Genomic DNA, 26084 nt, shown 5'->3' with positions numbered 1-26084 from the left:
ATGTAGAAGGAGAGAAAATCTTTACTGGTCACTCTGGGTATACCATATCCAGCTTTGATCTCATTATCCCTTCAAATAATGTAGTAGCATCCATTACCTATTATTTTTTTTAAAAATTTCAAAAAGTATAAAGTATTAGCTCTTATCTCTCATATTTCTGTCCTATATTTTGCCAACTGTTTTTACCCCCTCCAGAGTGAGTTGTTTCCCCTGCCTTCCCTACCCAGCCAGTTTCTAGTACTTGACACTTCATGTCTACTGACTCAGTAGTAGCACCCAGAAGTAATTTCTCTAGTTCTGGTCTGGTCTTAATTTTAGGGGGACTCCGTGTTCCTCAGTCTTGCAGATGGAGCCTTCTCAATAATCCTATGTCTATTCAACTGCTCTGGTTGGTTTGGTTTGGTTTTATTTTTTGTTTGTTTGTTAGCTTGACACAAACTAAACATATCTGGGAAGAGGGAATCTTACCTGAGAAAATGCCTTCATAAGATTGGCCAGTAGACAGGTCTATTGAATATTTGTTAATTAGTAATTGGTGTGGGAGGGCTCATGCCATGTAGTTGGTACCACCCCTAGGAAGGTGATCCTAGGTTCTATAAGAAAGCAGACTGAGCAAGCCATGAGAAGCAAGCCAGTAAGCAGCACTCCTCCATGGCCTCTGTATCAGCTCCTGCCTCCAGGTCCCTGCCTTGACTTCCCTCAGTGATGGACTGTGATGTGGAACTGTAAGATAAAATAAGCCCTTTTCTTCGCAAGTTGCTTTTGATCATGGTATTTAATCACAGCAGTAGAAGCCCTAAGATATCAACACTAAAAGATCTACAGTGATCTTGATTCATGACAGTTTCCTGTTCCCCACTAAGAGTGTTAATTGTCACAATTTTCCTTTTTGTGTCCTTAATAGGTCTTCACCAGGACCAAAGGGAGATTAGCTTGCTTTTTTCCCCCAAATTACTATGGGATTTTGTTCCTATGTGGTCTGCAGTGTTTGGGTGTTTGCTTGTTGTATGTGTATGAGAGTTTGGCCTACATGTATGTCTGTGTACCTTGTACATGCCTGGTTTTCACAGGGGTCAGGAGAAGGCATTGGATCTGCTGAAACTGAAATTATAGATGGTTGTGAGCTACTATGTGGGTTCTGGAAATTGAACCCAGGTCCTCTGGAAGAGCAACAAGTGCTTCTAATTGCTGGGCCATCTCTCCAATCCCTTTGAACCTGAACCCCTAGGGACAAGCTTTATCCAGTCATTCTACTGTCCCCAATCTTGATCATGGACACCTGTTAGACACTTGTGGAGAAGAGTCTGTGATGGATATAATTTCCTCCTTGGGTCTGTGGTTCCTAGGAATTTTGTACCCTTGATGTAGCCCATGTCCAGCTTTCAGCACTTTTGTAAACTTTAGAGTTTAGTCATTCTCCTAACATGCTATAAAACATTTTCATCTGGAAAGGGAAGGTGATCTAATTAATATTCACACCTCCCTCCTCCAAAGTGCCTATCCACCTTTATATTTCAGGGCCACCCTTGTGGTGTTGCCTTCCTGTGGTGGTTTACATCCTTTTCCTTTTTTACTCTGTTCATCCTCCTCTGCCAGAGAAGCGTGTGTTCATTTGGAGCCAAAGACATAACACAGACACCGGTGTGGTCTCTAAAAGAACTCAAGTTTTCTGCAAATTAGGTCATGAGGTAAACATCCCATCTTTCTTACCTTCCCACACCCCATCACACACGGTTCTGAAGTCCCCGCGGCAAGAAGCCTTTTCATCTACAAACACTGCATGGTCTAACACTGCCTTTGCCACTTTGACCCCCAAAAGCCAGCTGGGCTTCCCATTCAGAGTTCAGTTTTCTTTTCCTGGAGGGGCTTCTCTGCTGCCTCCTTGGTCCAGACTTTAGTCCAAAATGCCACTTCCTTATCTTTCAGGCCTTGGGCTGCCTGAGTGGTTGCACCAATCTTCAGGTATCCTTCCTTCTGATTGTATTCTGGCCATGCAGGCAATGTCTTCCCATTAGGGTTCCTAGAATCAAAATCAGGGTTTCTCAAATCTGCTATGTGGTTCCCACGTTTTTCTGAAAATTAGATGGATCCTGGGTATATTGTTGCCATGGGCCGTATGGCTCTGGAGAGGAGGAGTGCTCCATCTATTTGGACAGCCTGACCACTGTTAGAGAGTTCTCATTGTCAAAGTACTATGGTCGTATGCTTAAGCCTTTGTCCATTTAAACTTTCAAATCCACCACTTTCCCATGGGTATCCCTGTCACATCCTACCTCTCCCATGAACCCTGCCCAGCATCACCACCAGTCTCACCCATTCCAAGCAAAGTTGCCCCAGAACTTCATCACCATCTTGCTGATGTTGATCTCTTCACCTGAGGCGCCCCCTGTGAGGGAGAGGACAAAGCCCTGGGTTGCTCATACTGGTCCAAAAGTCAGCTACACTGCTGCCAGGCCAGCCTTTGACACTGTAGATTCTCTACCCTCATTCCACATCAACTGAGTCAAAATCTGCATTTGAATAAACTACTGACAGATTTCACACTTTCAGCAACATGCAGGTAGCCCATCAGTAAGCGAGCAACTTTTGTTTTCCATACCACATCTCCAGCTTTCCCCATAGGATTGCTATTGGCACATGGGTCTTCCTTTAACTCTCTCTCTCTCTCTCTCTCTCTCTCTCTCTCTCTCTCTCTCTCTCTCTCTCTCTCTCACACACACACACACACACACACACACACACACACACACACAAACTTTTATAGTCTGAAATATATTAGAAATGAGAAAATCCTAATGAATAATCCAGCTTAGAGATACTGGTATTCCATGAGAGAGGTCATGAGTCACATGCAACTGAAGACATTTGTGAAAATATTCAAATAGTGCATTTTTAGCTAAGTCATTTTAAATATATAGAGACATATTGATAAACATTTTGTACTCAATTTAAGGTTAATGCAAATTCCAACCTTCTCCAACCCCTGTGAGTGAGAAACTACTGGCACTCTCATCCTCAGGCAATGCCCTGCAGGTGAAGTTACACATCTGGATTCTAAGAGACTATGCTGGGGACACAAACACTGTCCTCTTTCATGCCCATTAAAGAAGGAAAGGCTAGAGACTGCTCAAGTTAGCTTGGCTCTATTTTGATGAACCATGAACCTAAGATCAAAGAGGAGAAACCCTCTCAAGGACACCCAAAGAAGACCAGAGTCCAGGCCTCCTATCTCAAGGCACATAGCTAACAAGGAGCTATTACCTTTTGTAAATGGGGCACCAAATACTGAGAAGAGCTCATCCCCATGGTCTCCCATCACCATCCCAGGTTTCAGGTCCGATGAGAAGCTGGGATGATACTGAAATTCATACATGTAGACGGGGGCTCCAGCATCTGAGAAGACACAGGTGTACACACATGTACAATTCATGTTGAGGCACAAATCTGGATGGTATCAAGGTCCCCAGCACCAAAAGGAACTCTTGACTGTTCTCTCAAACTGTCCAGGTTTCACCAGCTATGTTAAATATGTGCTTAGCAGTGAGTCATCACGAGCCTCCTCATCCTCCTGTGTCACTGCCTCATCTCCTTACTGCTGCTTTCTAGAACCACCTCCTAAATTAACTGCATGCATTTGGGTCCTTTCCTCAGCACGGTCTACTTACTAGCAGATAATACAACAGGACAATACCCATCCCCGACCATGCAGAACCAAGACTTAGGGCCTAACTCTCAACAGTCAGTGTCCATGTCTGTCCATGCTAGGAGATAAATGGGTCAGAAACTAATACTGATGTCAGTGACCCTATGCAATCCAACCCCTGAGTCTCACCTCTGTGATGACGAGCCACAATCACAGATGGCACAGCAAATAGCACGTCTCCGATCAGGTCTACAAAGAGGTCTTTGTTTTTGATGGGGTCTTCTGCCCCTCCTAAGTACTCCTTAATGGCTGCTGGAATCACGTCCTCAGGAACGTTCTGAAATGGATCAAGGAAGGAACCCTGGCCTTAAATGGTGAGCAATGTGGCTTCTTTGGCCAGTTTAGAAGTCTTTGTTGATCATGAGCCTTTTTAACCCTTCAGTTTCTACTAGGGTGATGAAATGTTAAAGGCATGAAAATGAGACAGAACCCCAAGTCTACATATATTTGCGATATTGGAATTTCTGTGCCATTGGATGAGCCCTCAGCCCCTCTGTGCTTCTCAATCAATTCTCATCATCCCCATAAGCCTCTTACAAGATAGGGGCTAGACTTCCTCAGAAGAGATGTGACTGTTGTCTGGTCCAGTTTGCCTGCAGAGAGTGGATATCCCATAATCTGTTGGAAAAAAATTATCAAGTTCTTGTGAGTCTTCAAGAATTAATAGAAAGAACACAATAGGAAAACCAATCAAATTAATTAAAAGCATGAAATTTCTTTGTTGGGTCTCAATGAGCATAGATCTCCCAAGGATTAGAAAATATCAATGAAACAAAAGACCTTACATCTAGAAATTCAAGAAATACTAAGGTAGGGGTGTGGGGTGTGTGTGTGTGTGTGTGTGTGTGTGTGTGTGTGTGTGTGTGTGTGTGTGTGTTGACATGTCAGTCTGTGGGGTATACTTGTCCTCCAGTCAGTTAAAGAAAATTTAAACAATGGTAGTATATGCAGAAGCAGAGAACTCAGGGACAGAGGACAGAGAACACACCCTCAGACTCAGGTGACAGCAGAAACCACTATCAATCATAATGCTTATGTTCTTGGTGACTCTAAAATCTTCCTGGAGTGAGAACTGCAGAACTCTCAGCATGTTCTGGTCATATCCAAACCTCTGCATTCAGAGACAGGACTGTAACATGGCTAAGTAGCACAGCAGCCTAAGGCGCACCCTAGGATAAGCAGGACCCCCTATAATGCTTGCCTAAGACAGCTTGATGCTCTCTGGTGCAGTTCTTCTAGAAAGCTTCAATTACCACCATTTCCCTGCTTGGGATATGAATCTCCTACTCAAAATCATTTCCTCAAAGACCTAAGAGCAAGCTCTAAAAGCTAAAAAAAAATTCAAAATGTCTTTGAATAAGAATATTTGGAGAGATAAGTCTTGGCTAAGCTACCAGTCTCTGCAGAAAGGTGTTTGAATTCCATGAGCACCTTCCTTCCCAACTCTGATTTCTATCGTGAAGAGGGGTTTGACAGTTCTCCCGAGGGTAGTCATTGATCAAAGCCTGAGTGTAGCCACTTTGACTCACAACTGCAGTGCCCTCTTTGCACTCAGCCCATTCTGGAGTCATCTGTATCTTTTAGTGTCAGAGCCTTGGGTTCCGGTCATGCTGAATTGTTTAACTTACTGCAGTCATATTACTGCATAAAGCCTATCCTATTGTGTTAACTAGCATCTGGCTTAACTGTCCACTGAGGTGCCTGAGACCATGTGTGGAGAGCCACAGGACCTGGATCTCTACATGCAGACTGGAAGCAGTTATGCCAGGCCCAGCTCTCCCGAACCTCCAGCTCCTTCTCTTTGTCTGGACATCCTTCTGATAAAGACACAGTTATTATCTCTATGGGTCCATCCAGGATTCTTTAATAGGAAGCAGAGTAATTATGAGATACATGACAAGAGCTCCTAGGGCTGAACCCTCCAGGAGACATTGAGACCTCCTGGAGAAGATTTTAGTGGCAATGTCTACTCATGACAATGAATTCAGCTCTTCTGGACTCAGAGAAGCCTTGAATGACATAGGATGGGGTGTGTCTGTGTGACGTCTGTACTTTCTTACCAGGGGAAGAAGCCAGCCAAACTCTTGCTTGTTGATCCCCACCATGTAGGGGACAGTGTTGAAATTCTTCTCGGCCAGAATCTCTTCTGGGGCCTTGGGCAGCACCACTCCATCAATTGCCGTAGGCAGGAAAGGGCAGTTCTAGGGGAGAGAACAATGCAATATCTGTGATTACTTCTTCCCAGAGAATGCTTATGTCCTACCCTGCCTTTGTGAATGCAAGGCCAGTACCCAAACTCCAGTGGCTATGAGCAATAGCCACAGTGACTTAGAGTCCTAACAGGGGGGCTGAGATATGAGGGCAGAACTCCAACCAGGATTTACTTGATATGTGAATAATTGAGGTTTGTTTACACATAAATACATATGTATACACACAGATACTAAACACAGGTGGAGTTCTTGCTCTTTGTAGAAGCGATGTCTTTGAAGTTGCAGTAAATATAAAATTAGCAAATTTGAGCCACTGCTCCAAGGAGAATTCCAGAGTTAGAATTCTAGAACCCTAGGAGCCTCTGATCACAAAGTTTTCATCAGCACTTATTTGTGTGGGGGTTCCTGTTTATAAACACGTTATGCTGTTTAGGTTTATCATTACATGTAAATTTTATAAAATATGATGGCTAGAACTGGCTTAACATTTTCCTGACCTGAGTAACTTAACTGTAAATTCCTTTGGGCTTCAGTCTCACAAACATGTTTTCCATTATGCTTTTGTAAAAAAAATTATCATCATGAGCAGGGTATAGTGGCCCATGCCTGAAATTCTAACACTCGGGAGCCTGAGGCAGGAGGATGGCAGAGTTTGAAGTAAGCCTGAGCTACATGCTGAGTTCCAGGTTAGCCTGGCCTGGAGACTAAGACCTTATCTCCAAAATGAAGTAAAGAAGTAAGGGAGGGGGAAAGAAAGAAAAGCCAAGCCTTTAGAACAAAAGAAAAATGCAATCAGCTCCCACGTTTGCAGACTTAGCCGCCTTTCCATTCTGCCACAGCTTTATCCCACACTGCAGATGAGCAGTTCTGTCCTGAAGCAAGACAAGCAGATATACCTCCTTCCTCAGCAAGACAAGCCTATACACCTCCTTCCTCCATCTTCTGGATGTTCTGTGCTGTTAATTAATGCTCTCATCATCTGCCAATTTCATTTTTATCTTAAATCTGAACACACTGCATCTTTTTTTTTTCTGCACACATATCCCAACACTGATATGGAAGGTGCCATAGACAGTGGAAGGTTCTAATGTAGACTTCCTCCCCCCACCAACAGGGTCATTTTGGAAGAAGAAAATGTAAATGAGAATGGGCACTCTAGCAGGGGATGTAGAGTTATTGACAGGGAGCACTGGAGTAGGAGCCAGGCAGGGCTTAACTCTGGTCCTCATGTCTTATTACCCTGACAAATGATTTTCCCTCTTAGGGCATCAGCAGTATACACACAAGGAATCCACAGAGGAAAATTTTCTATTTGTAGTTCAACATAGAATAACACTAATAAGATTAAAAATTGATAATTCAGAGGACAAAGGTTCTTACCTCTCTGAGGTCTTCAAGTAAATTGACCTTAAAAAGTTTCTGTAAAGACAGAAGCAGAGATTTTGGTGATATGGTCTCCACATGTAAAAGCTGACCCTTTAACCATCATCCCTAAGGTGTCAGGTCCTCCCTCCTGGCTCCTCCTTATGAAGGCCCAGGGTAAGAGGACCCTACACAGAATTCTCTGAATATTGGCATGGGCTAGGGTGAGAGAAGGTAGCATCAAGGGGGCAGATTCTCAGACTCAGAGCTGGGATTGCTGGAGCTCTGGGGAAGACACCCACTACCTATACCTAGGTTATTCTTATCTTTTCTATCTACCCGTTTCCCCTGGTAACAACACCTCAATTCTCCTTTAGGAAAAAAGGAAGAATAAAATGACTTTGGTAGCAGGGATATAATGGCTTCAAGGTGAGATAGAGCAGGAGGTAGAATGGACCCTCAAAAGAGAATCATTTTGTCCCTCCCTCACCCTTCCCTACTCTCACTTTGTAAGTTCAGACACCTGTGTGTGAGTTGAGTCACCATGTCCCTGAACCTAGAGACTAGTCCAAAGATGGATCCATACCACTCTCAATGCAACAGAATTCAAATCAAATGCTGGGACTAGACAGTTTCTAAGGACATAAGATAGATGTGTAGAGTGCTCTGTCTTTAACCCCCCAAGAAGATAATTATGCTTCAGAAAGATGCCAATAAAGAACCATGGAAAGCTGTGGTATAGGCTCTCAATAACATCTCCAGAGTGCCACATCCCAGGACATGAGTCACTTGAAGATTCTGTTGCTCTTTCCTTTCTCTGTGTAAGGCCTCTTGTCCTGAGTGTTCTCTTACAATAATAAATCCTGATGTAATATTTATGAAATAATTATTAGTGAAAAAAGAGGCCACAAATTTGAAGGAGAGTGGGGAAGGTTTTGTGAGAGCATTTGGAAGGAGGAAAAAGAAAGGAGAGATTTTGTAGTTATATTGTAACTTCCAAAATCAAATAAAATAGCTATACTGGATAGATGGATGGATGGATGGATAGATGGATGGATGGATGGATGGATGGATGGATGGATGGATGGATGGATGGATGGATAACAGATAAAGAAATAGTGGGGGGAAAGCCTAGCATGGTGGCACATATATTTAATCCCAGACTTGGGAGGCAGAGGTAGGCAGATCTCTGTGAGTTCAAGGCCAGCCTGGTCTACAGAGTGAGTTCTGGGACAGCCAGGACTACATAGAGAAACTCTGTCTAGAAAAAACAAAAAAGGAAAGAAATGAAGAAAATAAGGAAGGAAGAGAAGAAGGGAGGGAGGGAGGGGGGAGGGAGGGAGGGAGGAAGAAAAGGGGGTCTATTCCCAAAATTGGGACAGAATCTCATAAAATCTAAATAATTGAAACACTATTAAATTATTACTTAGAAAACATTTTAAGCAGCAAAGATAAATTATGGCACCATTCTTTAAAAAATCGTGCTTAATAACCTCATTCTAAAATCCATAATAGTAATTATTTGTGGAATGAGGAAATTTAAATATCTTAAAATAGATATGAAACATTAACAGGATGACTAGTATTGCTTTAGGTTAGATTATAGATTGTTATATGGTTGTAGTATTTTGTTTTGTTGAAGAGCTGAGGACTTTGCCCTTGTTGTTCCAGTGCTGTGACATGGGTCCCATTCCCAGCCCTATTACACAATTTTCATCCTCCTGCTTTTGGGCTTTCTTATATTTGTGATATTTCATAATATCATAGAATAATGGAATTCCAAGTTTGAATCAAAAGGCTCCTAATAGGTGAGAACTTTCCTAGCCAGACCACTCAAAGCAAGGTACAGCTAAATAGAGACAATAAGTCCTGAGACAAGGACTCAAGGTGGAGCTACGCAGATGAGCATACCTACCAACTTCCGAGTGGTCTCTAAGAGCTCATCTTCTGTCTTCTGGCGAAGGCAGTTAACCATGACAGCTGAGGTGGTGGTTTTGCACCCAGCAGCAATAGCAACTTGCTATACAAAATCAAAAGTAACAGCAAAGGTAAAGATCAATGTCCCTTCCCTACATCAATATAAACGGAAATGTTTGATACCATCCTTGATTTCTGAAGAAAGCAGAGAGTACTCAAAAATTCTCTAGACCAACAGGCATGTGACAGAGGTTTGCATCTGTTTTTAATTGAAATGATGGCATTATATCTATATCTATGTTACCTGAACTTTAAAAATGCGCACATTGTCAAAGCGGCAAGCTGTGTTCCGGGCAATAAAGAGCAAAGAATCTTACATTTTACTGTCTGCTTCACAGCAGCCTCCTCCACTCTGGCCATTTGCTTTCAGTTTTTCTACCAATAGATGAAGGTGATTATTGCACCTGTCACATAAGGAGGCTAGTGCCTGTGATATAGTAAAGGGAGATTTCGTATCTCTACACATCAAAACTTATAGGAAGCCTAGACAGCACAAATTACAGGAAGATACATCTAAAGTGAGAGGATATGATTTAGTCCAGCCCTGCAGGCTTTCCTGCTCAGATGTTTCCACTTCTGGGATTCCTTGAGTGCTTTTTTTTCATATAATATATTCGATTCCAATTCTGATTTCCCCTCCCCCAACTCCTCCCAGATCCTCCTACCTGTGTACCCACCCAAATCCACACTCTTTCTTGCTCTCTCATTATAATATATAACAACATATCTCATAATAATAATAATTATTATTATTATTATTATAACAAATAGGAAAAAAGGTCAAAGAAAAAGCACAAGAAACAAACATACAGATGCAAGGACACACATATTCACAAACAGAAATCCCACAGAAACACAAAACTGGAAACCAAATACCCAGGCCAAGCATTATAACACACACACACACACACACACACACACACACACACACACACACACACACGATAGATAGATAGATAGATAGATAGATAGATAGATAGATAGATAGATAGATAGATAGACCTCCAAAAATGTCACTGGTTCATTTCCTGTTGGCCATCTATGGGGCCTGCCCTTAATAGTAGGTTGCATATTCAGTGAGATTCCATCAGAGAACACTGTTTTTCCTTTGTGAGCAGTGCTTTTTGGGGCTTGTGTCCACTTCCTCTCTCTGTACTGGGACCCCATCTGGTTTAGACCTGACTCTCTAGGCAAGAAAGACTTCAAGGACTCCAGAAGACCAGAATGGGCATGAGAGCTGTCCAAGGTAGGTCTTACCTCAGCCACAGGTCTGACATCTTTCCTGACCATACCCGGGGTGAGGGCCACACCACTCTCAGAAATGGCCCTGTGGAAGAAGTTCTTGGCCAGAGGAGACAACACCTGACAGGAAGAAGGAGAGATTATAGTCACAGGAGTGGTCAGTGGCTCACTTGCCCTTTAAGTCTCTCTCTATCTGCTTCTTGGCCCTGGCTGTTCAGCTAGGGACTTTGGTACTCTATAGACACAATCTTGTATCCCAGCATGCATCTCAGGCTCTCTGTGGAGCCAAATTTCCTAAGAGAGCCTCACTGGTGTGGAACCAGAGTTTGGAGTAAGAAGCAGAATAGGAAGTATGTGTTAAGTACTCAATCATAACACCAAAACTATTGGAAAGAGAGTTAGCAATCCCTGACCTCAAATTCTGTTTCAGCACTTCTATTACTTGGAATTAACTCTATGAAAAGGTATTTTGAACCAAAACAATCAGAACTAAAGTTGTAGCTCATATGCCTTAAGTTCTGGGTTTGAACCAAAGTAGAGAAAGGGAAAGAAAAGAAAAAAAATATGATAATGGAGTAGCAAAAAAAACATCTAAGACTCCTTGTGATATCTACAACATGAGATTTGCTTTTTTGGTTCTTTAAGAATTCCACAGAATGAGTTTTGATCATATTCACTTCTCCTCCCCCAATTCCTCACTGTCCCACTCCTTTTCCCTACCTGCCCACTTTGTTTCCTTGTTTTGTAAACCCATAAAGTCTATATAGTCTTAAGGGTTTGGCCATCCACTGGAGCTTATTCTACCTACCAGGAGATAGCCCTTTAAAGCAGTGGTTCTCAGCCTTCCTAATGTTGTAGCCTTTTAATACAGTTCCTCATGTTATAGTGATCCCCAACTATAAAATTATTTTAGTTGCTACTTCATAACTGTCATCCTGTTACTGTTATGAAATATAATGTAAATATCTGTATTTTCTGATAGTCTTAGGCAATCCCTATGAAAGGGTCATTCAACCCTCAAAGGGGTCACAACCCACAGGTTGAGAACTGCTACCTTAAAGAAAACTAACCCTTCTTGTCACCGCAACTGACAGATGTCACCATCAATTGCCAGTAGCTCCTCGGATGGGGTGAAACTCCATGCTATCCTCCCCTCTGCATGCTGAGCTTTGTCTGCCTTGAGCTTTCACAGGCCTGGTGCATGTTGTCACAGCTACTGTGAGTTAATGTTGCAACTGCCCTGGTGTGCCATCCCTGTTACAGCCATCCCTGTGTTGTGGTCATCCACCACCTCTGGCTCATACAATCCTCCCACCTCTTCTTCTGCAATGATCTGTGAGTCTCAGAAGGAGGATGTGATATAGATGGCCCATTTAGGGCTGCTGTGCATTCTGCAGTCTCTTATTCTCTGCAACTTGACAAGTTGCAAGTCTCTGTATTAACCACCATCTATTGAAAAAAGATGCTTCTCTGATGAGGGTTGAGAGATGCATTAACCACTAGATATAATAAGTTCTTACAGGTTGCTTAAGTATTATGTTCATTTAGTAAGATAACAGTAGTACACTCTCTCCTAAGGCCTATGACTTATCCAGCTGAAGATTCTTGCTAGAAAATGGATTCAGGATAACTCAATATTTCAATATTAGGGATTGGGTATGTAAAAAAAGATTCATCCCAACCATGGAATACCATTCAATTATAAAAGGTTAACGTTTTGGGAAATGTTCACACTATATTACAGTATTAAAAGGAAGTGGTTAAAATTGTAGATAGATGACAAAGAAAGCCTACATGGGGAGGTAAAGATATATACAGGTAGAGCTAGACATGACGGCACTCACTGTTAATCCCAACATGCAAGAAGCAGAGGCAGGAAGCTCTTTGTGAGTTCAGGACCAGCCTGATCTACATAACAAGTTCCAGGCCAGCTAGGACTATATAGTGAGACCTTGTCTCAAAAAATACAAGGTGGAGACAAAGAGGAGGTGAGAGGCATAAAATTTGGAAAAACTAAAAATTATTTGTCAGAACTTCCACATTGACAATGCCTGGGTGATGGGACACTGGATGACTTTATTTTTTTAGGCTTATCTGAAATTTAACATTTACTATACTTTAAAAAACACATTAAAGTATTTTTATAATTGTCAAACCATGGAAAAATATGTGTTTGAATGATGAGGTAGTAGGAATAATCCTCTGCTCATCCCTGGGGCAGCCGAAGAGTTCCTTGCAGCTCCAAACACCTTCTGTATCCTCAGTGTCCACAACAGCACGTCACTCCCCCCTTGGACTGTGTCTATATCCCACATTCTCTGCTCTGCTCTCCACTTCTCACTTCTCTATCTTCCTCTCGTCGACCTTTGTCAACCCCTCATTCCTCTCATTCAGCTGCTCTTCCTCTTAAGAATAGAAAATCCTTCATACAACCTCAGAAGCAACCTGTGCCTGTTACCAAGTCCCCCAACGTGTAGATCTATCTTGTAGCCATTGAATGACATCTTTCTATCTCATGTTTTTGCTTCTTCCTCTTTGTATTCTATCTACCCCTAGTTCCCAAGAATGGTAAAGTGAGTCCTAATGCTAAGTTATTAGTAAGGAAGAAAATACTTTACATGAAAAGATATGTATGTCACTAGCACAGAATGAATTGGATATTACTATGTCCCCAGTAGGTAAAGCTGAGTTCTGAGCTTTCTGAGGGCAAGGGAAATCTGATCCTTTGCTCAACACTATCTGATATTGTACAATAAGCAAATTGAACTCTGAGAGAAAAAGTGCCGTGGCTGAACTGACTAGCCTCCAAGAGATCCTATTACTGGCCACATAAAGCCAGGGCATGAGGCCTGGTGCTGGGGCACTTACAAGAACAGAGACACTTTCACCTCCTGCTGACTCTCCAAAGATGGTCACAGAGCCTGGGTCCCCTCCAAAGTTGACAATGTTGTCCTGCACCCAGCGTAGTGCAGCCACCTGGTCCAAATGACCCCAGTTCCCTGGGCTGTGTTCATCCCCTGTGCTGCAAGAAAATAGGGTGCAAGTATGGACAGATATGTCACAGCAGGTTCTAAGGACCACAGACTGACTGGTGTGAGCTTTCTATAAAAGGCTGGCTCTGCATCCCTGATACAGGGACCTTCATCTGCCCCTCATCCTTCACAGCATTGTGCTAGGTGAGGCTTTCTTCTCTCAGGAAGTGTGTGCTGAGACATCATCATGTATGCAAGAGTAGCCTAAGACCTAGAGCACAACTGAGAACAAAAGAAAAACTCTCAGCTAGTCAGCTCACACTGAAAATCAGAATCGGATGGAAAGGGAACACAATGCCATATAGTGGGAAGATGAAATTGAGCAGAGAAGAAGCTAGAAGGAGGCCTAGAGGGAAGAATTTAAGATTTCATGACCATGGAGGGATCCTTTGAGGCACTGGCATTTAATAGAGACCTGAATAGAATGAACGCATCTATCTCAGAAATTATCAAAGGAAAGAAATAGAGCCACGTGCAAGGCCCCAGGGCCATGGAAACAAAGCTGTGTATAAAGTTAGTGTGTAATGTGGGAAGAGTGTGAACTGTGAGCCTTGGCTAGAACTTGTATGTCCTTGTAGACCTAGACCAAGTGGGGGTCTTCTCCAGTGATGAGACATAACTCACTCTGACACATGTGTAATCTAAGCATGATATTAGCAATATCATAATAATTAATGGTTAAGATAATTTTCCAGGTCAAAGACATAGGGCAGAGTTGAGCAAAGGGCTCCATGAGAGATTACATCACTAGAGCTGAGCCCTAAAATCTTCGAATTGGCAACTATTATGGCTTAGATGTGGTTTGTGTCACCGAGGCTTACTGCTTCCCAATGTGGCAAGAATATACAGTGACAGGTTCTGTAAAATACTAGGCCCAATGGAAGGTGATTAGGTCATCAGGTGCCGCACTTGGAAGGTATCTGTGAAAAAGCTCTTATAGTAAGAACAAGGCTCTTCTTTTTGGTTTCCTATATCACCATGAGATGTAGCTAGGTGTGTAGGCTGAAGACTCCATGTTGATGTATTGGCAATGTGGCAGTGCTGATAAAAGGTCTCATCAGGCCGGGCGGTGGTGGCACACGCCTTTAATCCCAGCACTCGGGAGGCAGAGGCAGGCGGATCTTTGTGAGTTCGAGGCCAGCCTGGGCTACCAAGTGAGTTCCAGGAAAGGCGCAAAGCTACACAGAGAAACCCTGTCTCGAAAAACAAAAACAAAAAAAAACAAACAAACAAAAAAAAAAAAAGGTCTCATCAGATGTCACCATGAGGCCACTTGATCTTGGGCTTCAACTATCCAGAAAAAGAACTAAATTCACTTTTTGTTATTTTGTACAATCAATACACAACTCACTATTATGGGAGCTAATGTGCAGTCTCCAGTGACCTACCTGAAGAATCCCCAGATGCCCAGGCGGTACTGAATGGCTACTACTATCACGTTTCCATGGGCAGAGAGGGCCAATCCATCGTAAGTTGATGCCCCACCTGCAACCAGAGAACCTCCATGGATCCACACCATCACCTGCAGGACACAGCAGCAAGGGTCATAAGAAGCAGAACTGGGAAAAACATTAGAAACTATCTGTTGTGGTTGTCTTTTCCTCACCCTGACTCAAGGAGACCAAAGCCCAAAGTCTGTCAGTACCCAGCAAAGGTACAAAAGGCATCTTCTTCCATCTCCCCTCACCAGTCCTCAGCCCACCGTCAAACTTTGTGTCTCCTGGAAGAACATGCCTTTCATTCTCACCCTGAGATGCTCTTCACATTGATAACTTAGTTGCAAGCACAGGAAGGACCAATGATGCACTGTTTTCCCCAATACTCATTCCTGGACTCTTCATCTACCTGAATTTATGTTCCATATCAGTTAACTCTGTAGTGGTGGGTTAAACTTTCTTTTGTATGGTGACTACTTCAAGACCTATGCATTCCCTCTAGGACAGCTTGAATGAGAATGGTTCCCATAGGCTCATATATTTGAATGTTTGGTCCCTGGTTGGTGGACCTGCTTTGGAAGGATTAGATTGGTGGCCTTGTTGGAGTGCATGGGTTTTGAGGTTTCAAAGATCCATACCAGGCCCAGTAGCTCACTCTTACTCCCTGTTGCCATGAGAGTGTTTAAATAATATTATAAAATTGCCAATAAAGAATAACTTACAGTTTGTGCCACATACCAAGAACTGGCCTGCAAGCATTAGAAATAACTTTTTTATACATTCTTGGTGTCATTCACTTCCAGGACTCTTCAACCTGAGAACATTGTAACCCTACTTTCTGTTATAATTGTCTTGATTATTCTTTTCTTTTAATACTGTTGTTGGCATTCTGTGGTAATAAACTCATGCTATCTTCCTTTTAATACATTCAGCCTTTAGTTTATATTTTAAAATGTTCTTTTGTTCTGTCATATTCTCAATATATAACCATCAAGACATTTGTTCCTCTTGTTTCAACAATGCTCTAAAGAGTGAACTACATAACACAGAGATCACATCAATAACTCAGGGCAGTTGTGCCGTGGTTTCAATGGCTCTTACCCTTTCTGGGACCATTGGTGTAGTCATGTTACTTGCTTGGTATTTTTAACCATGTAAAATTTGTGTCTTCTAGGATATGACAATTTTAAATTATATCCCTAATGATTTAGGGATTCTAACCAACTTCTACTACAGGAAATTCAAAGTCTCCACTCTAATGGGTAAAGTAGAGAAAGAGTTTGTGATCTGTCTTAAGTGGGAATTATATCTCTCAAAGGCATGGGAAAGGTTTTACAAGACAGATCATTATCATTAAGTCCTCCCAAAAAGTGTTTTAAGGACCACAGCTGTCAGGGAGAATTGAAATGGGAGAATAGGATAGAGAGGGGAACTCCAGAGGCATCAAGATTGATAAATGAGAGAGATCAATGACAAAGAAAAACTGGAAACCTCTTTGACCACAAGCTCCATAGAACAAACCAGCATGTATGGAAGACAAGCCCAGTGATCTAGTGACCTTCCAATGCTGACAAAGCCAGGCTGTGAATGACTAAGTGACTTATGAAAGAGAGACTCTGGTGACCTCTGAGCCTCAGACCCCTTCCAGCTCTCCAACTCACTTCATTCTCAGCAGTGCTTTTCTCTTTCTTAATAAACTGTCTCTATTTCCGTAATGATTCATGTGTCCCTGATCCACTCCTTTCTTCCAGAAAACAAGAACCTACATGTCTTGGTAAGGGCACTCTGGACTCTAATCCACACCTGTAATACTAGAAGGCAAGGCTGTTTGAGAATGACCCATGATCTTCCTCTTTGTGACCCCAAATCTGGCGTGTATGGGTACCCTGAGTGCACAATAGAAGATGAACGTATGGATGAGTGAGCTCTGTCCTCATTTCATTGTGGTTTCAAAGCACATGCAGACCAAAACAGGAATTCTAAGATCACAGCCTCTCCCTTCACTCCTAGGCTAAAAGCCAGGGCAACTCAGGGAGGTCATGATACCCCGACCTCTTCCACCCATGAGTCATTTTCTGTTCTAGCAGCCTCTTCACCTCCAGCCTCCAACTAACAGCCAGCCCCAATTCTGGCCCTTCATTTATTTGGAAAATTCTAACTCACTGGGTCACCACCCTGTGGTGAGATGAGGAGGGAAATGAGCTACAATTGAGACCCAAATGCTTGGCCACTGTACTGCTAACAGTGCTCACTCTGCATCCTCCACACCACCATAGGACAGTAAAAGATTTTAGATGTGATAGCTGTATGTTGTGGAACAGCCTCATGTCATTCATAGCTCATGACCAAGACACTGGTTTGAAGATCAGAAAACCCAATCTCTTATCCTTTATCACTAATGGTTGGCATCCTTTTCCTCAGTCACTGCCCCAGTTTCTCTGTTTGTAAAATAAAAAGTTCATCATGTTTCTCTAAGATTCTTTCCAGCTTTAATTTGCTGCAAATTGTACCTTGGCTGTTCTGGGGATCATATTCTCTCTCTAGTACTAAGACCAGTCACTGTCCTGTTTGCATGAGAACTTGGAAGAGCAAGGTGTGCACCCCAGATGTGCTGCAATCTCTATCACAGTCTGGCCGACATCACTGGGATAGCATGAGGGAAAGAATGCTTGCATCCCCAATAGCTACAGAATGCTCTGAATCTCCAAACTAGTCCTGGCCCAGGGAGCCCCCAGCCCCAGTTTCCTTCACCTTCCTCCAGTTGCACAGAAAAGCCAAATGCTGGAAATCACAGGTCCAGATCAGTGGTTCCCACGCTTACCGGCAGCCTCGAACTCTTTGTCAAGTCGGCAGGAGTATAAATATTCAGGTAGAGACAGTCTTCAGAAAATGTGAGAGGAATGCTCTCCTTTCTGTTGGTGAAGAGATCAGAGAGCATTTTCCCTAGCATAGCATCTTGGGAGCACCTGAGAGGAAGAGAGAACATCTGAGGTTCCACCAGACAGATACTAGACATATCACCTGGGGCTCAGCTTTGCCCCGTGAAGCTTGAGCCTGGAATTGAAATTGATATCAAAGAGTAAGAGGGTCTTTGTGGTTCCCACTGGATTCTGTAGAGTCTCCTAAGTCTGCAGAGGATGAAGACCTGGCATCATTACTCCCCCCGGAGTGTTTGGGATGCCTTAGTCAATGAAAAGGGATGCTCATTGCACTGACTTGTCTTGGGAGATGGCACTTCCTCCCTTATCCAATGGCTTTTCTTCTGCTAGGCTTTTTATAGGGTAGAGGGTGGCCTACTTCTCCACCACACAAGCACGATCTAGTTCTTGAGAGATTTCCATCAACCAGAAGGACCACCTCCAATGACTGACAGCCCATGGTAGGTCAGGGGTCCTATCTCTGTTAGATAAAGAGTTGCATTCTAGTCCTGCCTCAGCGACTAATGTGCTAGGTGACATTGGGTGAATTTCTTTCCTGATCTGGTCCCTCATCTTCCAGGTGCAGGTGAGAAGAGTGTTGTCTCTAGGGGCCTTGCAGCCCTGGCCTGCTAAGGTTCTTATTATCCACCTGCCCCAGTAATCATCAGTGACTTCCCTTTTGAGAGGTCTTGGAGATTATTCCCAGATGTAACTATTAATGAGAACTGAGTTCTCCTAGTGGGATTAAATTGGCATTGGTTTAAAGTCCCTTATGCTGTAACTCATTTAAGCCCCAGATTAGTCACACATTCTTTTATATCCTCAGTTTATAAATGAGAAAAGCAGGGCATAGGTTGATTAGAGAAACTGCCCAAGGTACCGTAAGCAGGAGGACAACATGTCGTTTATATCTCAGGTGAAGCATAATCAGCATCCCCTGATCCCAGTGGATGCTAAGGGAAGCATGCGCTCCTTAGTATAAAAGGGGAAACTGAAGCGCTCTGATACCAGAATCAAGTGTTTATCTCTGATACACAGATGTCAATTGGCAGAATCTGAGATACTAGAGAGGAATTTCTGGTTTCCATCTTAAAGAATGTGCTCTATGTCAACAATAGCAAGGGGAATAATATTCATAACGGATTTTCATTTTCAAATATCAAAGAGGAACGGAGTTAAACATCACCAATAATTTAAATAAACATAACCCAAAGATCTGATGCTATAAATTATTACTGTGATTTTATACTAGTATTTTCCTTATTCAGTAACCACAAAATAAGCATTCCTTGATTAAGCCCAAGCACTGGCAAGCATCTGCTAAATAAGGGCTTTTTCATATATCAGTGAAAGAAGTATGTATATTTAGAATATTTATGAAGGGGAATTAAGCCAAAATCATATATTATTTGACTCAGTTATGTCATTTCTGAGGCTAAAATATTCATGAAAATGTGTAATTATGTAGCTAAAACATACCCACAATATTCTTATTCATTTGTCAAGAATATAAAAACAACTCAATGACACCCAAAAGGAAATTGAGTAAATAAACTGTATTTCAATAGCAAAATTAAGGCAGCTTCTTAACATCAGGCTGTGATAATTATGGGATGGAATGATGAGGACACTGATGATAATCTTATAAATGAGTGAAGAGTCAGCCACAGCACCTCTGTCCATGATCAGGGAGAAAGTACACACAGATACAGGATGAGAAAGCACAGCTGAAAAGTTCCCGCATTTGTTCTGTCTGGGTGATAACATGGTGTGAGGTTTCAGTTTTCCTGTCTCCACTTCCTGGATTGCCCAAAAATGTTTTGCAAACTGTTTGCTTTATACTTATAATCAGGAAATGGAAAGAATAAGTGTTGCTTTAAAAGGAAAGAAAGGTTAGGAAACAAAAGAAGTGGGCTTCTGGAAACCTTCAGAGGACCTGAGAAGATGGATGGTGTCTGATCTGACTCTGGCAGGTGCCCAGGCTTCCTGGGGTATCACGCTTTCTTCACTCAAGGGCCACAGTGACTAAGAAACACTGAGCACCAGTCAGCTTGTGACTAAGTATCGAGACTGAATTTACAGTGACCCCCCATTATCCCTCGCCCACATATATTCTAACCAACCCACACCCCCACCAACATTTAAGACAGAACAGGTAGAATCTTGCTTTTCAACTTCTTTATCTCCTCAAAGCACTTAGCATTTTCTCTAACTCATTTATTAGTTTACTCATTGTCTCTTGAGAGCAAATATCATAAAGATCATTGTTTACTTTACTCATGAATTCATATTCCCAGGGCATGCCTGACTCACAAGACAGGTTAAACAAACGCATGGTGGACAAGGCTCTAAAAAGCTGTGACAATTCTGGACTGTTTTAATTTCTGCATTGTTCTTAAGGACTCCACACAAAACCTAGTTGATCACAGAACTGCCTGACTCCTTTCTGCATCACTAGACAGATGTCCCTGTGGAATGAGACCCAGGCCCACCCCAGCGGCTTACATAGGAGGGTAAGAGGTGGCATTTTTCACAAAGCTCCAGGGCTCTGCAGGCTGTGGAGGAGCAAACCTCAGGGATCCAAGAGGAGGCTTGGCAAAGGGGACTCCCAGGAAGACAGCCACAGGCTGTGTGAATCCTTCTAAGCTGACATACTTCCCCAGGATTTTGCCATGAGCAGTGTCCACCATGGGTGGTGAGGATGGGTGCCCTGGAAGACATGGAGAAGAAAAAGAACACATCAGAGTGACAAGATCAGACCTGGATTCCAGGAGTTATCCCACTACATATGCATGTGACCTTGAGTAAGTCACCTCAACTCTCCAGGCCATGGTTTCTTCTCACATAAAAAATGAAGAAAATAATTGTTCATAACTCATAAGAATGATGGAATGAATAAATTGGAGTTGGAATTATAAAAGTATCCAAGCAAAGAGGTTGTAAACAGAGAACTTCTAATGAATATGACCTTCAGTTTCTCTCTCAAAAGCCACTGGAGAAGCATTTACCTGTCATGGCCCTGGTGCAGGCTGAGTGAGAGGATGAACAGGAAGTGTGTCCCCTTGTCCCGAATGGAGGAATGGCCGGGTAGGAGGAGGGCCACAGACACACTTGACCTGACCTGACTCTAAAGGAGAGGGCAGGAAGGGCTTTAGGAGTCTGAGGGAGTGAGGCTTTCTAACTGGTGTGATCATGGAAGAACTGGATTTACAGATGGGGAGGAGGGAATAAGGCAAGATGGGAAGAGAGTAAAAGAAACAGAAAGAAGAGACTGTGAGAAGACCCCGGGAGGCCAGAGCACAAGACCCGGCTGGGAATAGCAAGTGACGACCAAGTGGAGTCCACAAGGAGAGGAAGATGGCCTTGGGTGAGCGGGTGGAGTCTAGCATGAGGATTGGGGTTATTTGTGGACAATAAGCTGCAGTAAGAGTGCTGGAGGACAAAATAGACAATCCTGGAACTTTCCTCTGCTGGCTCTGAGCTGGGCCATACAGAGAGTAGAGACTGGCTTCTGTGTACTCATCAACTAGATGCTCTCAGAGAAAACAATGTTTCTCCACGACCATGCTTCTACCTGTGGGGACATTGACTCAGCCCGTCCTCTTTCAAGACTCCATTATGGGGTCCTTGTCTGGCTTCAGTAATCTGTGTATCAGGGTGATATCCTGACTCCTGCCCTCCCAGTTGCTGTAGAGACAGGTATATTGTCAACATTTCTCCCAAAGTGTGTGGCCAGAGATAAAAACAACTGTCTAGATTTGACCGAAGAAAATAGCCCAAGTATTGGAAATGCTTTATGGGAAAAGTTTTAAAAACAGCATCTGAACTTCAAATTCTCTTGTTCACTCTGGGCTTTTCTTGAGTAATTACTTTATAATTAGTAATAATTTATAGTAATGAACTACATTCTTGATGAAGAAAGTATTGTGTAATGTATGAACTGGTGGCAGATGTTGAATAAATGATTTACTATAAATTGAGAGTAAAAAAATAAATAAATATAAACAAATAAAATAAAAACAGTATCCAAGTCTCATCGTGCCAATGTCCAGTTTCATGCTGTGGACATTCAAGTTGTCTTTTATGGTGGTTGTTAAATATTACAAATATCACTGTTATGAGCTTTCAGGAAGACATGTCCAGATAGACCCCAGTTTATGGTGTTCTGACTTACAATGTTTTTAATCTAAGACAGAGAACATAGTCCCACCATAAGTCTAAGAACATAACCATTAATATCAGAAACTCTAAAAGCAAAGTGACAAACCCATATGCCTGTTCCATGGGTTGTCACCCACAGCACTGGATGTCTATGGTCAGTTGCCTTTGCTCCTGGTGAATTCCATGGGGAATAAATTCCATGAGGAGGGGTAAAGAAAAGGACATGACAGTTGCCACTTATATAATAGGGAATGTACACAGGTTGACATGTCAGGAACTTGCTGTGTGCCTGATGTGTATTCCAATCTCTTATATAGTTCTTCATATAGGATGTGTACAGATGCCTTGCTGGGTGCCTGCTAATATAGCCACTTAGCTGTTAGACCAGTGGGATTTGAAAGCAGCCTGTAGGGAGGCTCCTAAAGATGAAAATAGGTTGGCATTGCCAGAGTAACATCCCATTCCAAATTTGGGTCCTTCCTAGCTGTGCCTTGCACTCAGCTCGTGGCCTCTCATGGTGCCATGTGTCCAGAAAGAAGATAAAATCCAGAAGAGGCTTGAGCTGCCGAGCCTCTGATAACTCACCACTGGGCTGAATTCTGGGTCAGAGATGTGCCTGAATGTGATTTTCAGGTGACCTTGGGCAAGTGTATGTCCCCAGGAGCCTCGGCTTCTCCCTCTATGTAATGGCATGGCCCCTCATCACACACCTCTGCTGACCATGGATTCTGCTTTTCTCTCTCCTGCTGTAGCTTGAAGGAACTGCATTCCCTGTATTCAGCAGTTACAGAGTCCATACTCCAGACAACAGCTTTATTTGGGTCTCATAGCCTGGACCATCCCTAAGCTGTCTTGATCACCCAAAATTTGACACCAGAAAATTGGGGAAAGCCCGTATGCCCCCAAAGTCTTCTGAGATAACTCCACATAGCCCTCCCTACACACCGGTTTTCTCTGCCTTTCCCCTTCCTTTCAGGAGGAACACAATAAAGGCCATTGTCCAGAGTCGCATCACCCCATCCCTCCTGGATGACCTGATACCGATTGGCACTGCTCATGTCCTGTGTGCCTATCCTCCTCCAGCCTGTCCTAAGTGTTCCTAACAAGCGCCAGCTTTCTCCTCACTATAGCCTAATAAGATAAATATTATTACTATTCCTATTTTAGAGACAGGGTCACCCAGACACAGAAAAATAAATGCCTGACTAAAGGATACACAGCTAAAAGCCTGAGCTGGATAGAGACCCACATTCCAGCTACTGGGTGATACTTTAATATCTTGCTAAAAAATTTGAGATCTACTTTAGATAGTTCATGATCCACCTAGAAATAGTCTAAGAATCAAGGGGGAAATAATCTAATCTCTTTTAATCCCCCTGTATGAAGCCTGCTGTCAGCACACTGGCTTCCTGACCCTGATGCCTACTGCATCAGGTCTTTATGGTCTTCTGTATCATCTTTCATGGCCAAGCTCGTTAGACACGACTGCCCCAAATTCAAGTCCAAGTTTGGAGGATAAACAGTGCTACAGAACCAACCCATCATCCCTTGCAGTTCTGCCTACCTCTTCCCTGCAACAGGGATTCTGCATATTTGTATTTCAGGGCACTCACCATAAGCCATGCAAAGAGGAAAAAAGGCCAAGACGAGAGCGTGGAACCACATCGTGGAATGGCAACAGTTCTTCCAGCTCTGACTTCCCTACGCTCCTCTTAAAGGATGCGCTGTCCCCGCCCCAAGCCTCAATCTCCACCCTGCACGGGCAGAACAGCTACATCATCTAACAGAGCAGAAACACCTCTCTCTTCCAAAGAGTTTCCCATGAGTCCTTTAGGACCACCCAGCCCTGTCTACCGTCTTTCATTTGAGCAGTCTGTGACAAGGAGCAGATGAACGTAAACATATCTAACTTTTTATATAGGACTTCCCCCATTGTAGAACTCCAGCCTCAGAGTCAGATAGCATCAGGTAAACTGGGTTCTAAGAAGAAGGTGCCACATTGTGGAGCAACTTGAAGCCCCAAAGTTGCTCAACTAGGGTATTAGGACACCCTTAGCTTCTGTGGTCTGGTAGTTCCGATGGTTCTAAGCTTTCAAGTTTGGGTGAAATCAGACATTTTCCTCAGGCCTCTGCTGTTAGGATTTCACCATGACCTGTCTACCTAAATTTTTTCATGTGTTGAATCCTTGGCCCCAGGTCATGGGGCTACTGATGTGAATGAATCATGAGGGCACTAAGTTCTACAATTTAATAATCCTTTGATGAGTCCACAGCCGAATGACTGAGCTGTCAGGAGGAGGGACTTAGGGAGAGGAAGTGACTTGCCAGGGCATGCTTTTCAGGGGGGGTAGTTTTTCCCTGGACTCAACCCTCTCCTCCACTCCCTCCCTCTTCTGTTTTATATTTGGAGGTTTATATCATATTAGCATACCATCTATGTCATTGAAATTTCTTTAAATGCATTAGTTTTTTTTTACTTTCAGACATTCATTTTTATAATTGGAAGACCAGTATTACACCTGATAAATTAAAGGTAAGGGTGGAAAATATAGCAGTTTACTTAAAAATTAAATGATGATAAGATAAAAAAATAGTAAATGAGGAAATACAAACAACAATATAATATATTTATAAAACAATCTATACCTGAAAGCAAGTTACTTAGTGCAAAAAAAAAAAAAATGAACCATTGATAGTTACTTAGTAACATTCAGATGATAACTGCCTTGACCACCATCACCAGCTAGGTGACAGGCATTAGATTGGTCAAGGGTCATAGTCTTTGGTCATCTGGAGCTTCAGGGAATGTCTGCTGCCAGAGCCATGGGCAGATGCTGTATTCTTTGTACACCTTCCCTGTTCTAGAGCCCGCGCTGTTCACTATGGAGCTTCTCTTGCTGCGATAAACACCATGACCAAAAGCAACTTGGGGAGGCCAGGGTTTCTTTTGGCTTCCAGCCCCCACGTCACAGTCTATCGGTGAGAGAAGTCAGGCCAGGAACTCGAGGCACAAGTCTGGAGGCAGAAATGGGGGAGCACTGCTCAGAATAACCATCAAGAATAGATGATCATGGCTTACACAAAGCAAGGCTCCTCTCTGGAACTTCTTCATCTTAGGGAGAGTATATTGGACAAGGGTGCTCTACTTTCCAATTCTTTCAGCAGCGGCGTTTGCCAGATGTTGAGGGACAGACAGATTACTGCTGTTGTTTGTGGGTGAGCCTTGCTCCTCCAGGTGCTCTCTTCTGAACATGCCCCACTATTACGGTGTCATCTGTCCTGAAGTCCTCACCAAAGCCAAGCAGATGCCAGCACCATGCTTTTGAACCCCAGGACTGTAGATCCAATAAGTTGTTTTTTTTTTTAACTTTGTGAACCTTTCAACCTCAAGAGTGTTGATAGAGCAATGAAGATGGACTCTTATGACTCTCTGTTTGGGGGGCTGTTGTTTTCGTGTTTGTTTGTTTGTTGTTTTTTATTTCCTGCGGATCAGGCCATGAAGGCTCTCCCCATAGGTCCTCACATGAGCTGCGCGACTTTCCCACGCTAAGCGCGCTCTCCCGGTAAGCCCCTTCACCAGCCTGCACATTTGCCGCCACGCTTCCACAACACCTTTCCTGGCAGGTCCCTTCACACTTGAGCTCCAACCCATTCAAGCCAGCACTCATTAGTAGGTGTGCCCTGTATTTTAACACACTCAAATAGCAAGGCAGGTGGATTTTCCTGTTTTTCGTTTGTTTGTTTTGATTTTTTGTTTGTTTTTTTGTTTTTTTGTTTTGTTTTGTTTTGTTTTCCTGCCCTTTCCTTCCCAGGGAATAAATGAGGCACACTAACTAGCTAAGGACAAAGTTTATAAGCAACTGGCCTCCCCCTCAGCCCTGGGAAAGATGTCTGTGGAAGTCAGGTCAGGTGTCCTCCCTGTGTGAGGCTGAGCACAATCTCTACGCCCCCTCCACCTCTGAGAAAGATGAAAGGTGACTTGTGTCTCCGACCAGAGGAGAACTGGGTTTCTGACTTGAGCACACAATCCACAGCCTGAA

The 26084-nt window shown here is 43.1% G+C and overlaps 1 protein-coding gene across 1 annotated transcript; it reads right to left on the bottom strand.

Annotated features, from left to right (window-relative positions):
- Positions 1 to 1644: 1644 nt before the first annotated feature.
- LOC102921262 (liver carboxylesterase 1-like) lies at positions 1645 to 23776 on the bottom strand. Its single transcript, XM_016003722.3, has 14 exons — positions 23658 to 23776; positions 20389 to 20593; positions 17787 to 17931; positions 14918 to 15051; positions 13366 to 13519; positions 10513 to 10617; positions 9194 to 9298; positions 7297 to 7335; positions 5764 to 5904; positions 4241 to 4321; positions 3833 to 3980; positions 3262 to 3393; positions 2314 to 2386; positions 1645 to 2020 (listed from the first exon to the last, which is right to left on the bottom strand). The coding sequence occupies exons 1-14, from the start codon at positions 23707 to 23709 to the stop codon at positions 1837 to 1839; spliced, it is 1698 nt and encodes a 565-aa protein (XP_015859208.2). The 5' UTR covers positions 23710 to 23776; the 3' UTR covers positions 1645 to 1836.
- Positions 23777 to 26084: the final 2308 nt, after the last annotated feature.

The sequence above is a fragment of the Peromyscus maniculatus genome, chromosome 5, assembly GCF_049852395.1.
Source record: "Peromyscus maniculatus bairdii isolate BWxNUB_F1_BW_parent chromosome 5, HU_Pman_BW_mat_3.1, whole genome shotgun sequence".
Classification (NCBI taxonomy): Eukaryota; Metazoa; Chordata; class Mammalia; order Rodentia; family Cricetidae; genus Peromyscus; species Peromyscus maniculatus.
This window is presented reverse-complemented; position numbering and strand designations above follow the sequence as displayed.